We start from the raw sequence: 18,803 nt of genomic DNA, 5'->3' as shown, positions 1-18,803 counted from the left end.
CCTTAAAACAATGTTTTCCAGTGTGGTTTTCTCAGAGAGCCGTAATACTTTTCTCCTGAGCTCACGGATTAAATCACATTCTACATATGGGGGACAGCGTGGCTTAGTGGTTAGCACGTTTACCTCGCATGAGTGCGTGGAGTTCACATGTTCTCCCTGTACTTAAGGGGCTTCCCCCGGGCACTCCGGTTTCCTCCTTCAGTCCAAAGACATGCATTGTAGGCTGATTGGCGTTTTCAAATTGTCCATCATGTTGGATTGTGTCCTGTGACGGGTTGACACCCCATCCAGGGCGTCCTCCACCTTCTACCCCAAGTTCCCTGGGCTCCATCGTGACTCGTGACCCTGTGTAGGATAAACACTACAGAAAATGGATGGATGAACGTTCTATATATTTTTTCAACTTTCTTCTTCTTCTTCTTCTTCTTCTTCGTCTTCTTCTTATTTTATTTAGTTAGTTTTAAATCAGCTAGGCCTATTGCACCTTTAAAGAATGATTTTTTTCCCCTAAAATTCGACATATTTGCATAATATTTTGTATTATTTTGTACTTGGGTGCCAAATGTTTAAGAACTATATCATAATCGTATCTTTTTTTTTCTGCACGCCGCTTTGAGTCAGTGAATCAAATGAATCAAATGTATGCATTCAAGTCCCTGTGGTTCAATTCACTTCGAAAGAATCAACTCAGTCAAGTGAATCACTAATATGCGCTGCTTGGGGATTTTTTTTTTCCACCGGAGAGCTGTAACTAGGCAACGGGGCGAACACAGGGCACCTCGAAAATATTGTAAATGGATGAATGAGCATCCACGGTATATTTATTTGCCTTGCCCAGGATGGACTGCATGTAATAACAGTGTAGATGTGAACACTGGGCTTATTTTTGATTGGCGTTTGGAGATGGAGGAGTAAAGGCACCGTCGCGCACGGACATAAACGCTGCTGTCTGGCCTTCTTAATCTGATTTTAGTGCTGGAGGAGAAATTATTATTATTATTATTATTATTGATATTATTATTAATATAATTGAGGTGGGTTTTTGTGTTGTTGATAGAGAGAGAGAGAGAGAGAGAGAGAGAGAGAGAGAGAGAGATTGTGGGCTGGCTGTTCGGTGTGAGAATGCACATTGCGAAAGAGAGCTCGCTTTCTCTCGCCATCATGCCCTCACACGTCTGTACGGATTAGCGGTGGAGATAAAAGCCTCTCCGGAGTTTGCGGTGCTTTTGCGTGGCATGTCGGAGTGAAAGACACAGAAGCGGACAGCCGACAAAACTGCAACAACCCAGCTGCTTCCAGCTCTCAGTCTGACAAAATGGGGTACGTACTGGATACAGCTGTGTTTGTTTTTGTTTTGTTTTTTGTTCCCCTAAACCCCCCTGAATCTTCTTCTGGAGTTCTCATCCACCTCCGACACTCCTGCCAGGGCCTCTTGAGTCTTTAAAACCAGGTGAGAAGTAAGCGGTTTTGTGGGTGCGTCCCAAATCACATCCTCCAAACAGCACTGTAGAATGATGAACCTGTGCCATTTATCAACTAGTAGCCGAAAAGTACCCGGATGCTACGTTATATCCGGTCAACATCTGTCTGCAGAGCACGAACAAAGCTGTGCATTTGGGGGCGTGGCTTTTAGCGGTTTAGGTTTCAGTACATCATATCATACCCAATTATACAAAAGTTCCACTAATTCGATCGGACGAGCGGCATTCCAAGAGTGCAGATATTTTGTATAACCGCACCGGACGTTTCACTGTTTCTATCAGTCTGTTTCTGTTTTCACGTCAAAACGGTTGCTACAGTAGAGCTAGCGACATCATCAGTGGACATGGCAAAACGATCCATTTTTCAGTTCTGACTCGAAATATACGAAAGCTCGTCAGGCGAAGATGAAAAGGAAGAAGGGAAGCCAGTTTCACCGGAAGCGCCTTTAAAACAGGAACGTAGCAATCGTTTTGAGCTAGCTAGCCGATGGGCTGTCGGTAGCTATACGCGAAAAATTTGAATAAAACATCTGCGAATAAACAAAAAAAACCTGGTGCGTTTCGCTTTCTGCCATTTTTACTTTTCTAAACCAATTATCCGATCACATTGTCTGTTGAGGCAAAGTCACACGACGGTTTTTTTATGCGCATTGAGGAATTTATTCTGTAAATCTGTTTCTGTCGTAGTTTATGCGCTTGTCTTCTTACTGAGTAAAAAAATGATCCGCCTCAATCGAAAGTAGAAGTTTCTTAGGCGCGTTTTGGTGATTTTTTTCACATCTAGTGTTTCCATCCAGATGTCCATTTTTTATACAATATCCCAAAACGTGGATAGAAACATAGCTAGTGAGTGTGGATTCTTCGAGATCTATTTCCGTTCGTGACGCAAAAATAAACTAACGATTTGAGTCCGAAATGTCAGTTACTCGAGATTCATTTCTTATTTATAAAACGGTTGTACAGAAGTAACATCACACTCGCAATCATCACAATTATACTGAATATTATACTGATATTAAGTATAACCGCACTCATGCTTTACTCTTGTCTAATTATTTTATGCATTAAATTGCTTAAAGGTAGTCAGTTTTTTTTTAATTCCTTAGTTGTACAAATAACCTAGAAGATATCTAGAACATGATTAAAAAAACATTGGATTAAGCCATGGCCTTAGCAAAATCGTATTAAATCAATGAGAAAACTCGTTTGGAAAACTGACTTCCAGTCCTGAATACTTGTTTGTGTTTGGATGCACCTTCTGTCAGTCATTTTGCAGACACTCTACACCAGGGGTGTCCAATCTTATCCGGAAAGGGTCGGTGTGGGTGCAGGTTTTCATTCCAACCAAGCAGAAGCCACACCTGAGTCCGCTGAAAGCGAAGATCAACTGATTAAACAGGTGGAATCCTTTCTGGATAAGATTGGACACTCCTGCTCTACACTATAGGCCACGGTAGATTCTGATTGCGGAGCTTCGTTAACATAGGCGGGAATCATTCAAACGTCAAACCCATCTATCCGTTAGAGGACTAATCTTGAGGGAAAAAAAAGCTTACCTAATGTACCTTTAAACACAATTCTAGATGGTATTTGAGCGTACATAACTGTTCCGTGACGGTACGCCTGAGAGCTTCAGGGTCTCTGGTTCAACCCTGAGCTCGGGTTACTGTCTGTGTGGAGTTTTGAATGTTCTCCTTGTTTCCTCCATGTTCTCTGGTTTCTTCCCACCTCCCAAACAGTGCAAATAGGTAGACAGGCTACGCTAAATTGCCCCTTGGTGTGAACGAGTGTGTAAATGTGTGAGTGCACGGTGCCCCGTGATGAACAGACGTCCCATTTAGGGTGTATTTCTGGATTTCACAGACAGTGTTCCAAGGATAGACTCTGACTAGGATAAAGCTCTTACTGAAGGGCCAGTAGTGTATTCTACACACTTATAAGTGTGTAAATATAAGCATGTAGTGTGTAAAACCAAAGACAGGGTGGTGTGACGAAGCGGAGTTACTGTTCCCAGCACAAAGATGATTATTTATCTGTAACAACACAACCTGAAGTGTTTTACTCCTCTTATACCAAAGGATTTTGCCAATAATGAGAATGTTTGTTAATTAATAAACAACGTACGTCTACAAGACAAGTTAGTTCATGTTATCACTTATGCTATAAACTCACAGTCTCTCTTTTTTTCCTCTCTTTAATTTAATAAGACATTAAAAAAAAAAAACAACAACACAGAGCTTGTCATGTTACCAAGAAATTGTCGAAGCCCAAGATTTGGAACACCCATGGGTTTCAATTAACATTTACCCAGCATAAATAACAAGCACACTGTAGAGTACTAAAGGTATTTAATATTTATATTTATATATATAATATTATATTACTCATATTTACCCAGCTGGACTGTCTGTGTTCATTCAGTTCATTTTTGCTGTACATCGCTACACTTGTGTTAATACGTGATGCTGAATGTGTAGTGAAATAAATATTAGATTGCAAATCACAATTACATTTGAATCCGTTTTAAAACTTGATTCCAAAAAGGTCAGCGAGTTTGTTGTGATGCGTTTCCTGCTGTGTGCCTGTGAAAAACTGATGCATTACACCCGAATAGCTACTGCAGAGAATACTGCACATGGACACGGTGCATAAGCTGATAATGTGAAGCAAACGGGCTGCATTAAGGAAAAGGTCATAGACAGTGGCAGTCTGTTTCACATTCGCACGGACTTGAACGACCGGAGAGGTGCTTGAAGCAGCGCCAGCTCAGATGCAGTCAGATATAAACGAAATAGCTTTAAAATAAATAAATAAATAAAAATAAGACATGGCAGTGTTTCTGCCTCACTTGGCATGCAGCGCTGACTCGTGTCTCAGGCAGAAATTAGATGGGATGGAAACGGCACATTTAAAGGATGGCAGGCATACATGTCTCGCATGCGCATGTGTGTGTGTCAGTGTGTAGTGGTGGTGAGGTCGAGGGAAAGAGCCATTATGTGGTTCACATTAATAGTGCTTGTATTAAAGCTTGAATAATATAAACCATATAATCCAATATCACTTCAGGAATATCACTGGATCTATTTACAGTTTCATTTCAGTGATATGCAACACTAAGCAGCAGCAGTACAAATATTCAGTTATTTCTTCAGAAAAACTGCTAAAATGTTGGTTAAAATGGATTCATTAAGAGGATTACTATTAGCTGTATGTACTCTATCAAAACAACATTTTTCAGAATTTCACATGCTTTATTTGTTCATTAAAGAAAGCTACTTAAAAGGTCTAAAACTATGCGCTGCCACTCCAGGAATGAAGTTTTTGGTGCCATAATATTGCTCTGGTACAGCATAATAACATAATAATCAGATCGCAGATGTAACTTCAGACTTGGGCACTATTCAGAAGTTGTGCAAGATACTGACCTTAAACTTGAGCCCACTTTGCATAGATGATTCCAGCTGGAGTGAGCAGCACGAGTGAAGTCCAGCTCCACCGTCGGACAGTTTCATGAAACTACGCTGAAATGTTTTAGGCTGCACAAAAACTATGGAATGCCATATGAAGCGAATACGAAATACATAAATATGACACTGTTAAGTAATTAATAGTAACCTTAAAAGTCCACAGAACTTTTATTTGTTTTCAGAGGAGACAGTAATTTAAGATGAGTCACTGCTTAACTAGATGACTTCATTTTATGGATTTAAAAAAATGAATGACACTTATTTAAAGTGAGGCATATAGCAGATGAGTGTTTTACGAGAGAGCACATCAAATTAAGAAAAATATTGGGATTATTTTATTAATTCAACCAGTTAAAAAAGTACTTGTAAACTGTGCTGGATCAAGTGCTATTTTATAAGTTGTCAAATAATGCGGTGGAGGCCATTTATTTGTAAATATACTAGACTCCTAAACTTTCCCCATGTAAATATTGACAACTTTTGAACTTACATTTACATTTACATTTATTCATTTAGAAGACGCTTTTATCCAAAGCGACTTACAAATGAGAAAAGACAAGCAAACTTAAGTCGTCGACTCTAAATACAGCCCTTTGGTGCATACTGGGTACTTTTAAAGCCTGAAGCTACCCCAGTAGCTATATATATATATATATATATATATATATATATATATATATATATATATATATATATATATATATATATATACACACTACCAGTCAAAAGTTTAGAAACACTCATTCTTTATTTTTTTTCTCCACATTTTAGAATAATAATAAGTGTGATAAAAATAAAATAAATAAATAATTTTGTATTTTATCATCTTCAAAGTGGACACGCTTTTTGCAGAGAATTTTCAGAAATGTATTCTTGGCATTTTCTCACCCGATTTCTTGAGTAATCCCCCTGAGATGCTTTTTCAACAGTACTAAAGGAGTTCCCACCTATTCTGGACACTTACGGCTGCTATTTCGCTCTAAGTCGTCAGTTTAAATAAAACATTTTTTGTAAATATATATGTTCGCTTTCTAATGAAGTAACTGAATATGTCGGCACAATTATATTTTTGTCTACGACACAGATTTCAAACATTTAATCACACACCTTCAGATCAAAAGGTTTATAAGATCATGAGAAACATTTCAGTCGAGTGTCCACAAACTTTTGATATATATATATATATATATATATAAATATATATATATATATATATATATATATATATATATATATATATATATATACACACACATAGTTAACTTTTGTTAAGGTCTTGTCATTCAGAATCTTGTATGTGATTGATTCTGTTCTCTTTGCTAGATTTTCAACAATTAAATAAAGATCAAGCTAGTGAAAAGGCATTTGTTTGACCCACACAGAAGTCCAGCAGAGCCTCAGGGCATTTGGCCAGTCTAAAAATAGTGTCTGTATCTGACATATGTCCCTTTTCAGTGTTGGATCGCAGCATGGCATCGAGAGCCAACACTGCTGAGCTTTATATAATGACTACAATTGCGCCGCACTGGATGCAGAGTACAGATCGGACCACTAAACGATGAAGGAAAGGCAGTGGTTAAAGCAGAAAAGCAGGGTGGCATTGCCTAATACCAGTAACAGCACAAGGACGTGTGTGTGTGTGTGTGTGTGTAGAAATGTGCGGGAGAGTTAGGTTGATATTTTTATCAGCTGTGGTAGGACAAAAACAGCAGTCACACTTTGTGAGAGTAAATGCGGAATAAAAAGACACTCGCACACGATCGCATGCTTAGTTCTAAAAAAAAAAAAATAATAAAAAATGAAGATGCTACCTGTTCAGCGTCAAATGCTGCTAAAGTGTGAGCATCTGCTAAATCAGGGAAATGTCCAAAGTTAGACATCCGCTAAATTGCCAGATGCCCATATTAAATATCTGCTAAATTAAGAAGGAGTGTTCTTGCCAAGCTACATTGTAACTGTCAAGGGCAAGAGTACAGAAAATATTACTGTAAAATTTACTTGCTTGTAGTGCTAGCAGCTAAACCTCAAGTTACCAAAGGAGGTTATTGCTAGCTAGTTAGCTAACTTAGCTAGCCAGCATCTCCTCCTGCTGTAACTTGAGGTTTAGCTGCTAGCACCAAAAGCAAATACTTTTAAAGGAATGTTTTCTGTTCTCTTGTCCTTAAAAGAGTTTTTTTTTTTTTTTTTTTTAGCTTAAAATAAAAGCTCTTGCCAATTTACCTTTAAAATAAATTACTTTCATGGACAAGAGAGCACAAAACATTCATGTAAAAGTACTTGCTTTTAGTGTTAGCAGCTACTGTAAACCTCAAGCTGCCACAGGAGGAGGTTTTTGTTAGTTATTTAGCTAACTTAGCTTATCAAGGTCTCCTTCAGACAAAAATCCCAAACTTTAAATATGAAACGGACAAATATTTCATGCCTATATTAGCAGTTTTATTTCACAATCAGAATATAAAGCACTGTTAAAACAACAAAGAAAAAGTTAATAGAAGTCGATAAAAAGAACAATTACGAGTCATCTTGTTTGCTGTTGGAGCTAACTTATTTCGCAGATGAGTCACAGTGTTAAATGTAACTATAAACAGATAAAAAAAAAGTATGCTTTTTAATTAAAAAATTTTTTATAAATAAAATGTAATAGCTGGCATATTGATGAATAAAACACTTCAAGACATGCTATAAGAAAATAAGCATGTTTAAGTAAGTAAGAGTAACTCTGCTTCATCAGACCATCCCACTGGTGAATACTTTCCTGTAACAATATACCCGACAAAATTGGGTAATTAAGTGCCGCTTTTGTGGAACCACCAGTGAAAAGGACTTAAAGTGGCACTTTAAGTTCGGACTGAAGGGAATGTAGAGGGGTGTAAAGTGTGTGTTTTTGATTGAATAAAGACCAGCCATGCAGGCGTTTGGTGTGGTGTACAGCTTGGTACCCGAGTAATAAAGTAATAAATGATTATATGAGGTGCATACCACATTATGATTATACACACTGTATAACATATAGCCATAACTGGAGTGTCTTAAAGCAACCTATCTCCTGATGTAACTACTCCCTCCTGCTTCTATAAAGAAATAGCTTCTGCTGAATTTTTTTGATGCCTGATTTCACGTCCTTGCATGTACTGTAGGTTCAGGTGTGTGTATGTTAATTGATTATACAACCCAGTTATGCAACTCTTAGAGATTTCTTTCACGTTGCCTCGAAATCACTGTGGCTGTTTGTATCTAAATTAATTGCAGATTCTGCATGTTTGTATAATTAAGTAGATTTAATTTACATGAAATCTGAACCAAATGTATGCATGTGAGGAGAGACATTTGAATAATTGTTTAAACACCTTGCATTCAATTATAATTGGGGTTATTTCGAAGGGTGTGCAAACTTTTTCACTCCACTTTGTATCCTAGTGTTATTGTATCTGCTCGGATGATTTGCATGATCTGTTATTGTATGTAGTTAATGTCTGACAAGACACACACACACACACACACACACATACACAGTGTATGCCAATGTATTGCAGTCTGTAGTACTGTGTGTAGTACTGCTACAGTAGTGTGTAGCAGAGTATAACAGTGTGTAGCAGAGTATAACAGAGTGTAGCAGAGTATAACAGAGTGTAGCAGAATATAACAGTGTGTAGCAGAGTATAACAGAGTGTAGCAGAGTATAACAAAGTGTAGCAGAGTATAACAGTGTGTATCAGAGTATAGCAGTGTGTAGCAGAGAATAGCAGTGTGTAGCAGAGTATAACAGTGTGTAGCAGAGTATAACAGAGTGTAGCAGAGTATAACAGAGTGTAGCAGAGTATAACAGTATGTAGCAGAGAATAGCAGTGTGTAGCAGAGTATAACAGAGTGTAGCAGAGTATAACAGAGTGTAGCAGAGTATAACAGTATGTAGCAGAGAATAGCAGTGTGTAGCAAAGTATAACAGTGTGTAGCAGAGTATAACAGTGTGTAGCAGAGTATAACAGAGTGTAGCAGAGTATAGCAGTGTGTAGCAGAGTATAGCAGTGTGTAGCAGAGTATAGCAGTGTGTAGCAGTATATAACAATATATAACAGTGTGTGGCAATATATAAAACGGTATTGCAGTGTGTAGCAGTATATAGCCGTGTGTAGCAGTATATAGCAGTGTGTAGCAGTGTATAGCAGTGTATTGCAGTGTGTAGCAGTATATAGCCGTGTGTAGCAGTATATAGCAGTGTGTAGCAGTGTATAGCAGTGTATTGCAGTGTGTAGCAGAGTAAAGCAGTGTGTAACAGTGTATAACTGTATTTCAGTGTGTAACAGAGTACAGCAGTGTGTAGCAGTGTATAACAGTGTAGAACAGTGTGTAGCAGAGTATAGCAGTGTGTAGCAGTGTATAACAGTGTACTACAGTGTGTAACAGTGTGTAGCAGAGTATAGCAGTGTGTAGCAGTGTATAACAGTGTACTGCAGTGTATAACAGTGTACTGCAGTGTGTAACAGTGTGTAGCAGAGTATAGCAGTGTGTAGCAGTGTATAACAGTGTACTGCAGTGTGTAGCAGACTATAGCAGTGTGTAACAGTGTGTAGCAGAGTATAGCAGTGTGTAGCAGTGTGTAACAGAGTATAGCAGTGTGTAGCAGTGTATAACAGTGTACTGCAGTGTGTAGCAGAGTATAGCACTGAGTAACAGTGTGCAGCAGAGTATAGCAGTGTGTAGCAATGTATAACAGTGTATTGCAATATGTAGCAGAGTAGAACAGTGTGTAACAGTGTGTAGCAGTGTGTAACAGTGTGTAGCAGAGTATAGCAGTGTGTAGCAGAGTAAAACAGTGTGTAACAGTGTATAACTGTATTTCAGTGTGTAGCAGAGTACAGCAGTGTGTAGCAGTGTATAACAGTGTGTAGCAGTGTGTAGCAGAGTAAAGCAGTGTGTAGCAGTGTATAACAGTGTACTGTAGTGTGTAACAGTGTATAGCAGTGTTTAACAGTGTGTAGCAGAGTATAGCAGTGTGTAGCAGTGTATAACAGTGTACTGCAGTGTGTAACAGTGTGTAGCAGTGTATAACAGTGTGTAGCAGAGTATAGCAGTGTGTAGCAGTGTATAACAGTGTACTGCAGTGTGTAACAGTGTGTAGCAGTGTGTAACAGTGTGTAGCAGAGTATAGCAGTGTGTAGCAGTGTGTAGCAGAGTATAGCAGTGTGTAGCAGTGTATAACAGTGTGTAGCAGAGTATAGCAGTGTGTAGCAGTGTGTAGCAGAGTATAGCAGTGTGTAGCAGTGTATAACAGTGTACTGCAGGGTGTAGCAGAGTATAGCAGTGAGTAACAGTGTGTAGTAGAGTATAGCAGTGTGTAGCAGTGTATAACAGTGTATTGCAGTATGTAGCAGAGTAGAACAGTGTGTAACAGTGTACTGCAGTGTGTAACAGTGTGTAGCAGAGTATAGCAGTGTGTAACAGTGGGTAGCAGAGTATAGCAGTGTGTAGCAGAGTATAGCTGTATGTAACCGTGTGTAGCAGAGTATAGCAGAGTGTAGCAGTGTGTAGCAGTGTGTAACAGTGTGTAGCAGAGTATAGCAGTGTGTAGCAGTGTGTAGCCGAGTATAGCAGTGTGTAGCAGTGTGTAGCAGAGTACAGCAGTGTGTAACAGTGTGTAGCAGAGTATAGCAGTGTGTAGCAGAGTATAGCAGTGTGTAGCAGTGTATAACAGTGTACTGCAGTGTGGCAGAGTATAGTAGTGTGTAGCAGTGTATAACAGTATATTGCAGTATGTAGCAGAGTAGAACAGTGTGTAGCAGAGTATAGCAGTGTGTAGCAGTATATAAGTGTATTGCAGTATGTAGCAGAGTAGAACAGTGTGTAACAGTGTGTAGCAGAGTATAGCAGTATGTAACAGTGTGTAGCAGATTATAACAGTATGTAACAGTGTGTAGCAGAGTATTGCAGTGTGTAACAATCTGTAGCAGAGTATAGCAGTGTGTAGCAGTGTATAACAGTGTACTGCAGTGTGTAGCAGAGTATAGCAGTGAGTAACAGTGTGTAGCAGAGTATAGTAGTGTGTAGCAGTGTATAACAGTGTATTGCAGTATGTAGCAGAGTAGAACAGTGTGTAACAGTGTGTAGCAGTTTATAGCTGTGTGTAACAGTGTGTAGCAGAGTATAGCAGTGTGTAGCAGTGTATAACAGTATACTGCAGTGTGTAGCAGAGTATAGCAGTGTGTAGCAGTGTATAACAGTGTGTAACAATGTGTAGCAGAGTATAGCAGTGTGTAGCAGTGTATAACAGTGTACTGCAGTGTGTAGCAGAGTATAGCAGTGTGTAACAATGTGTAGCAGAGTATGGCAGAGTATAGCAGTGTGTAGCAGAGTATAGCAGTGTGTAACAGTGTGTAGCAGAGTATAGCAGTGTGTAGCAGTGTATAACAGTGTACTGCAGTGTGTAGCAGAGTATAGCAGTGTGTAACAATGTGTAGCAGAGTATGGCAGAGTATAGCAGTGTGTAGCAGAGTATAGCAGTGTGTAACAATGTGTAGCAGAGTATGGCAGAGTATAGCAGTGTGTAGCAGAGTATAGCAGTGTGTAACAGTGTGTAGCAGAGTATAGCAGTGTGTAACAGTGTGTAGCAGAGTATAGCAGTGTGTAACAGTGTGTAGGCTGTAGCTCAGGGATCAGAGTGAATGTATAGATGTAGAGAGATTTTGTCTAATTTGGTCTGCACTTTGAGCAGATGGGCGCTCTCTCACCTTCACCCTCAGCCTGTGTCTGGTATTTAACACCTCACATTGTGTGTGTGTGTTGGTGTATGAGAGAGAGAGAGCGAGAGAGAGAGAGAGAGATAGCTAGAGAGAGATACACACGCACACACACACACACACACACACACACACACACACACACACACACACACACACACACACAGAGTGAGGTACTTACTCTCTGTTGCTCAGAAATGTACTGGCAGTCTGGTGATGTACATGGCATGAGGAACTATGTTTCATGGACACTGCACAAAATTAAACGTAACTAGAAATGGATAAAAAGTATGACGTGAATAATTACAATACTCTGCTGTTATTGAACAATAATCAAATTCGGAGTGGTAACAATAACTCTGATTCATGTCAGGCTGCATAATACCAGCCCATTGTTGATTATTTTTCTATAATTTTTCATCCCAAAATGGTTTGATGACCTTATTCCACAGCAGTTTGCCCAACTTGATGATAAATTGATGGCTATAAGCTTCCATTATCTGTTAGCTACATTAGCCTGAAAGCTCCAGATCAAAAAATAAATTCAGACGCCAATGGAACTGTCTTTGCTGATCAGCTACATTTGGGCTAAGGGGAAAATGATGTGAAATTCATTTTTAACACTCTTATATGTGATAGAAAGGACGTTTGAGCAAGAACATGCTAATAAAGAGATGATTAGTGGGCAGTGCAGATGTTCTTTCGCTTGTGTTTTGAGATTGAGAGAGAGAGGTCGAAAGAGAGAGAGAGAGAAAGAGAGAGAGAGAAAGAGAACTGCTGATACGAAAAGGTGCTGATTTGTTTTGCAAAGTGACCCAGACCTTTAATCATTCTGTGTGTGACCTGCATGCTGCCTATTGTGTGACAGATTACGAACTACATTCAGTATTCACGCACACACACACACACACACACACACATACACACACACACACACACACTCACACACACACACACACACACACATATTCACACATTCCCTGGACACACAATGAGTTGGACCAATGAGAGCGTTGTGATCCTTCACACACTCCTGCTCACACACTGAGAGCTGCTTTTTGCCAATCATGTTAATGTTAATCAAGAACTCTTGTTTTCTTTCTTGCTGTTTGCTTACAGGCTGTTATTCTGCGGTGTGTGTGTGAGAGAGAAAGAGAGAGAGAGAAATGTGTGTGGGAATGGAGATAAAATGAAAGAATACATTATCAAAAATACATTATTAAATACTTAATAATGCATAGAGTCCATTTTTTGCCTCCAGGACAGGTTTTTTAGTCTGTTCTTGAACGCTGGCATACAAGTCCTTCAGGATATCTGTGAAGAGTAAAGGCTATGGACGAAGTTGGAAATTATGCTACGTGCTTAAGAGCTTTTCATGAAAGCGAGTTAAAGTCCCCCCGAATTACAAAACGTGAAGTCTCAATGGTTACCGCATTATTTTAGGAGATGCCGTATATACTAAACCTTGGAATGCTTAATGAGGGATGTTTGTAAGCCAGTTGTAGTGGGTTCTCTGTCCTAGTATTTTATTATTGTAATGAGTATTGTAATGATTTAAAATGACATGTTCAGAGTGTGCAGTACATTAATATTTAGATCTCGTGGTTGGGAAGTGAGTTGAAGGGTTTTGATGAATCATTTTGAACTTATGATGAAGAAATTTCATGATAGAATATACTGTATGATAAACAGAAAACCTGTTTGTCTTTAAAACTATGTTGTATTAAAAATCCAAGATCAGTTGTTAAATGACGTTCTGTTTAAGGTTTTACCAAAACTGGGGTTTTCCAGGTTTCCGGTTTTTCTACCTCCAGCAGCTGACTGACTGACCTGACTCAGCTGCTGGAGAAGGAAAAACACGTAAGTATGCAGATCCGTGTTGAAATCCCATGTTCTTGGTTTTGTGAATGCTACAGTATGGCTTGTGCTTTATCTGTAATAGTTGTGGGTCTGCCCATGTTTCTTTGTTTGTTGGACAATAGTTCGTGTTATCGCCGTGACTAAACTGTTATTGATTCTTTTACTTGGACTAATGCTAAAAGGAAAATTCATTGTGGCTCACCATCTGGCAACCCAGCGCTCTGATTACCCAGTGGTGCACCAACGCTTACGCTAAACAGGGATCTGTTACAGGGCCACGGGCCAAATTGAGCATCAGAGACACCAGAAATCTGGTATTTCGGGATGTTTATTGCATGTCAGGGTGAACTGAATACCAAACTCGGACCTTATTTGCATTTTGAGCGAACGATGTTTATAGCTGCTGTAATGTTTTTCTTTTTTCGCGGACGTTTTAGAACATCAAACGGAACTGTAAACGGATACATGTTACGATGACGTTGTTTGATAAATAACAAAACGTTAGCGTTGGCAGGTTGCTGTGGTATAAGAGGAATAAAACACTACAGGACGTGTTGTTAATGGAAAATAGTCAGCTTTGGGGACGCAACAGTATCTTTTCGTCACGCCACCCGTCACTGATTATTTTCCTATAACAGCAAGCCCTAAGTGTTTTATTCCTTACATGTCATCTAAAACATTATTGGAGATTGGCTGACATTTTGCTTAATTCATTAAGTGGATTGGGATAATACGTAATAAATTGGGACACGTAGAAGCCAAATTTCTTAATGAACTTAATGAAGTATTTGTATAATGTAGAAGTCTTTCCGTTTACGTTAGCCTTTTTCTGTGAGGTCTTGGCCTGAAAGATTCAAACAATTGAGCACAGGAGTGTGGAAATTTTGCTTCCAGGGGATGTCTATTTCAAAAATGCACTCTTTAAACAGTTCTGATGGTCGATATTATTTGTCATTGTCATTAACGTAACAGTCAAGTTTGTTTAGCGGGAAAGGAAGCAAACGGCCACTATGCCATGAATGGATTCCAGATATTAAATAAGAGCTGGAAAGCTCCATTTTTCTCCCTTAATTAACGAGGACAGAGAGAGGACTAGTCCTCCTGTGAGAGCAGGAGAAGTGAGAGAGACGTCCCTAAGCACCCTACAGTGATTCTGTCCTAGAAAACAGCCTCGCAGTTTCTTAATGAGGTCTGAGTCAGCTAATTACATCTCTCTACTAATACTACTACTTTCTATATTCTGTATGAAAGTAGGTATTTAAATATCTTGACTAGGTTTCGTTTGCATCTTACTAAGGATGGGCAAATGAAACATCTTGAAAACAGCTTTGGGAACAAAACAGAAACAATGGGAGGTTCTTGCTCAATACAAGTTCTTTAGGTACCACTTTCTGTCACTGTCACTCCCCCTTTGTCTGCTGTGCCTTCTTCCTTGCCCTCCTTTCAAGCTGCGATGTTATCTTTATTCCCTTAAGTGCCCCTAGAGGGAAATTTCAGGGACGCAGGGATGTGGAAGTAGACACACAGCAGAACAATGATACACCAAACAGACATTCCTCCCCTTCACTGATGGAGAAACGGACAGAATTAGCTTAATGATATTTGAGAATGAGGCGTAACTCCACTCTGACCTTCTGTTTTGTAACTGCAGGAAGTAGGAAGCAGAAATTTTGCTTTGCATGTTGAAATTGCTATCAGAACATCTTATGGTTTTTCTTTCGGTCTATTGCAGGCGATCGAAGCGCTATCTGTGTTGTAACTGTGCTGTGAAATTATATTTGGAATTTAGGTTTTAACTTCTTTGCCATAAATGACTTAGCGAACATAATAGATTAATTCTGTTGAATTCTTCCTTCTGATTGGTCACAAGGTGTTGTTTCGTTTCTATAACAGCAGCTCAGACAATAGTGCCAGCTGCAGTACAGATCATGGATTTGTCAATCCGTCCAGGATTTCACGATTTTGCGATTGCAAAATCAAGCATCTGCGCCATATTTGGAGGAGCTCGCAAATTTTCAAAATTACCACATATTTTCCGCAGGTTTGGGCAGAGACGCGTCGCGTAACGTCATCGCGACACGCATTCAGCCAAAGCCCTCTTCGATTCAGGTGCGTCGAACATGAGTACAGCTAAAAGGTCTCATTTACCAACAAACATCACTGCGTAAGAGCGTGCAGAACAATTTTGCACAATTTCGCCAATTCAAGTAGTTTTCTGCAAAAAAGCGCAATTTTTTTAAAAAGCCGCTGCAAAATCAAATGTTTTTGGCCGTAAAAATCCCCACAAAAAAATCTGTACAGACGGGTTTATATGAACATGCTTGTTGTCATTTCTGCTGTAACAACTTACACATTTCTGGAAGGAGTCTCCAGTGTCAGCGCTTTACAACAGTAGGTTTTAGTACAAGGGAAATTCTTCTGGTTTCTGTGTAACATGACGAGCTGTGTTTTTTTGTTAAATGTAACTATAAATGGATAAAAAGCATGAAAGTGTTTTATTGACAAATTGTAGTAGTAAAAAAAACGTTTTGGAAAATAATCAACCTTGTCATGGTAACAGTATAACTCTGCTTCACCACGACACCCCATCACTGATTATTTTCCTGCGACGCTGACTGTTTTATTCCTTGCGTATACCGTATACAGTATGTCACGATCAGAAAGGAAGACCTTTACACTGAACCCTAAAATAAACGAGTTGGTTCATTTCGTTCTAAAGGTATTCAGTCTTTTGCATCCTGATATTTTCTGGGCTAAAGATTGATTGAGGCAGGAAGAGAGAAATAACGCATGCCAACGTCTAAATGAACTTAAAGGCCACAGAGTCACAGGCTGTAACAGTGACTGACTCATCTCTCTGCTACACTGCATTTGAATTACAGTCATCCGAACAACAAAACCTTCTCCGGAGCAACGCTTCCATTAGAGCACATCAGACAAAGCGTTTGTCTTTGTAGCGGAAACACGTTGGACGGAACGGATTTGCATAGCGGCGCCATCAATCACGCACACACACACAAAGCAAACGCTTCTACATCGTAGCCTTATGAGGTCTACACTGTACAGCAGTTCAGAGTGTGTATGAAAAAGTTGAGCTGCTAGACGTTTCCCTTTGGTACTGATGATATTCAGTCAGTGTCTCTTTTCGAAAGCACAAACCTCTTAACTAGCGCACGGTGTGTTTTCATTCATTTAATTATGCAGTAATTAGTTTAATCAGCTGCAATGGAGTGATTGGTAATGATAATTTGGTAATTTACTGAGCTGTTACACCAAGAGACTTTAAAACACAACGTTTTATTGTTTAATGCTTGTCTACATGGATAGATTAATAGATTTACTCGACAGTTATCGAAAACACATATACTGTAAGACCTGCCTTAATACAGAGCGTACACGCATTTAAAATGGTCAAGGATAAAAAACACAATAAAGCCTAAGAGGCTTATTTCCATCATGGTTCCATCAAGTCTAAGAGATGTCCGATAACAGATTGTAGTAGTCAAAGCAGGCAAGAACAGTGAATGGAAAAATTACATTCAAAAAAATGACAAATATTACAAAATTTATTTAGTAGCCATTTCATTCATTCTTACTTAATGCTTCTCGTTACTTGTAATAGTTTCAGAGGAACAGGAAATTTATTCCATGTAACAGCTGCTGTATATAAAACAGCTACTCGCACACACACCGACATGCATTTCATTCATTCCAAACTGTAAATCACGTCCATGACTTTTGTGTTTGTGTGAAAATACTTACTTTTATTTTGACTATTCGCTGCTGTTCTGTTCGCAGTGTTGTAACGAGTGTCATAAATCACTTTAATTATTAGCGAAGATGTTCATTTCTTTTCCATTACCTGCTTTGTTGTAGTGTTTTATTACACAGCGCAGAAAGAGTGATGGGCCTAATGAGCCGTGAGCATGTGTGTGTGTGTGTGTGTGTGTGTGTGTGTGTGTGTGTGTGTGTGTGTGTGTGTGTGTGTGTGTCTGTGTGAGGATTTTTATACCACAGGTGTAATCACAGTTAGGGTCCTGGCTTATTTTAAAAGTAATTCAGGCTCCACACACACACACACACACACACACACACACACACACAAACACACACACACATACAGTATTCTGCTTCATGAGTCCATTCACTCTGTTGGTTGAACCTTCACACAATAGTTCCATCACTTTACTGATCAATCTAATCTGTATATTGTTCCATTTAATGTTGTGGAATGTGGTTTGGTTTTTCTTTATCATCGAAGTTAATAAGATAAAAACGCAGCTTGTCATGTTACCAAGAAACCTCAAACACTCTCCATCTGAAAGACTTTCCGGTGTGGGAAAACATAACGTTACAGCTTTGCCTCTGAGTGTTACAAAGCGCTGACACTGGAGACTCCTTCCATGAATGTTAAAACAAACACCTCCTAACCGAAAACTCTACCAAATCTATGATTCAGTGTTAGCACAAGCGCATTGATATTTTGTGGTAAGATGCATTCCATTTGCCTCGCACCTTCAGGGTTGGGGGCCCGAATCCCGCTTCGGCCCTGTGTGTGCGGAGCTTGCATGTCCTCCCCGTGCTTTGGGGGTTTCCTCCGGGTACTCCGGTTTCCTCCCCCAGTCCAAAGACATGCGCTGTAGGCTGATTGACATTTCCAAATTGTCCATAGTGTGTGAGCAGCTGTCCAGGGTGTCCCCCGCCTTGTGCCCCGAGCTCCCTAGGATAGGCTCCAGGCTCTCCGTGACCCCATGTAGGATAAACGGTATGTAAAATGGATAAATGGATTAATTTCAGGCTGGTTACAGTAATGTCGCCTGATCACAACATGCTGTCATTGATTATTTACCTTTAACAGCACACTCCTGAGCGTTTTATGTATTACATACATCCAAACAGGATTTAGCTTTGTACTGACTCAGTAATCTTGAATAAATGAAACCACACACACACAGGAGGAAGAAAATGATGCACTTGTTTTAAACATTGATGATTTTTCAAGACTCGGACGTAGAAAGTGCTTGAGTCTGCATACACATAGTGCTATTGAAGATCTTGTTCGCATCATCTCGCTGCAAGTCGTGTCACATGGTACTCTCTGGTCAGGTCATTCCATTGGTCAGTTCAGTCTGCCGTATTGGCACAGAGTGTGATGACGAGCCCACTGTTTCCGCTTCATGCAGAGCGACACAGCTGCCATTCCCCCCCCCACACACACACACACTGAAAAAAAAATCTTAGCAAGCAAAGATATCTTGAAT

General features: G+C 39.5%; 1 protein-coding gene across 2 annotated transcripts in view; it reads left to right on the top strand.

The window, feature by feature from the left end:
• The first annotated feature begins 470 nt into the window (after positions 1-470).
• The window catches only part of LOC128622898 (homer protein homolog 1), a 29,398-nt gene continuing 11,065 nt past the window's right edge, over positions 471-18,803 (top strand). For both annotated transcript variants that reach the window (XM_053649704.1, XM_053649705.1), the window contains exon 1: positions 471-1,320. In XM_053649704.1, coding sequence (XP_053505679.1) covers positions 1,316-1,320 — 5 coding nt within the window. In that variant the 5' untranslated portion in view covers positions 471-1,315. The remainder of the gene's footprint in view (positions 1,321-18,803) is intronic.

Source organism: Ictalurus furcatus, chromosome 18 (assembly GCF_023375685.1).
Source record: "Ictalurus furcatus strain D&B chromosome 18, Billie_1.0, whole genome shotgun sequence".
In the NCBI taxonomy this organism is placed as follows: Eukaryota; Metazoa; Chordata; class Actinopteri; order Siluriformes; family Ictaluridae; genus Ictalurus; species Ictalurus furcatus.
The sequence above is the reverse complement of the archived record's forward strand: the minus strand, read 5'-3'. Positions and strand labels throughout refer to the sequence as shown.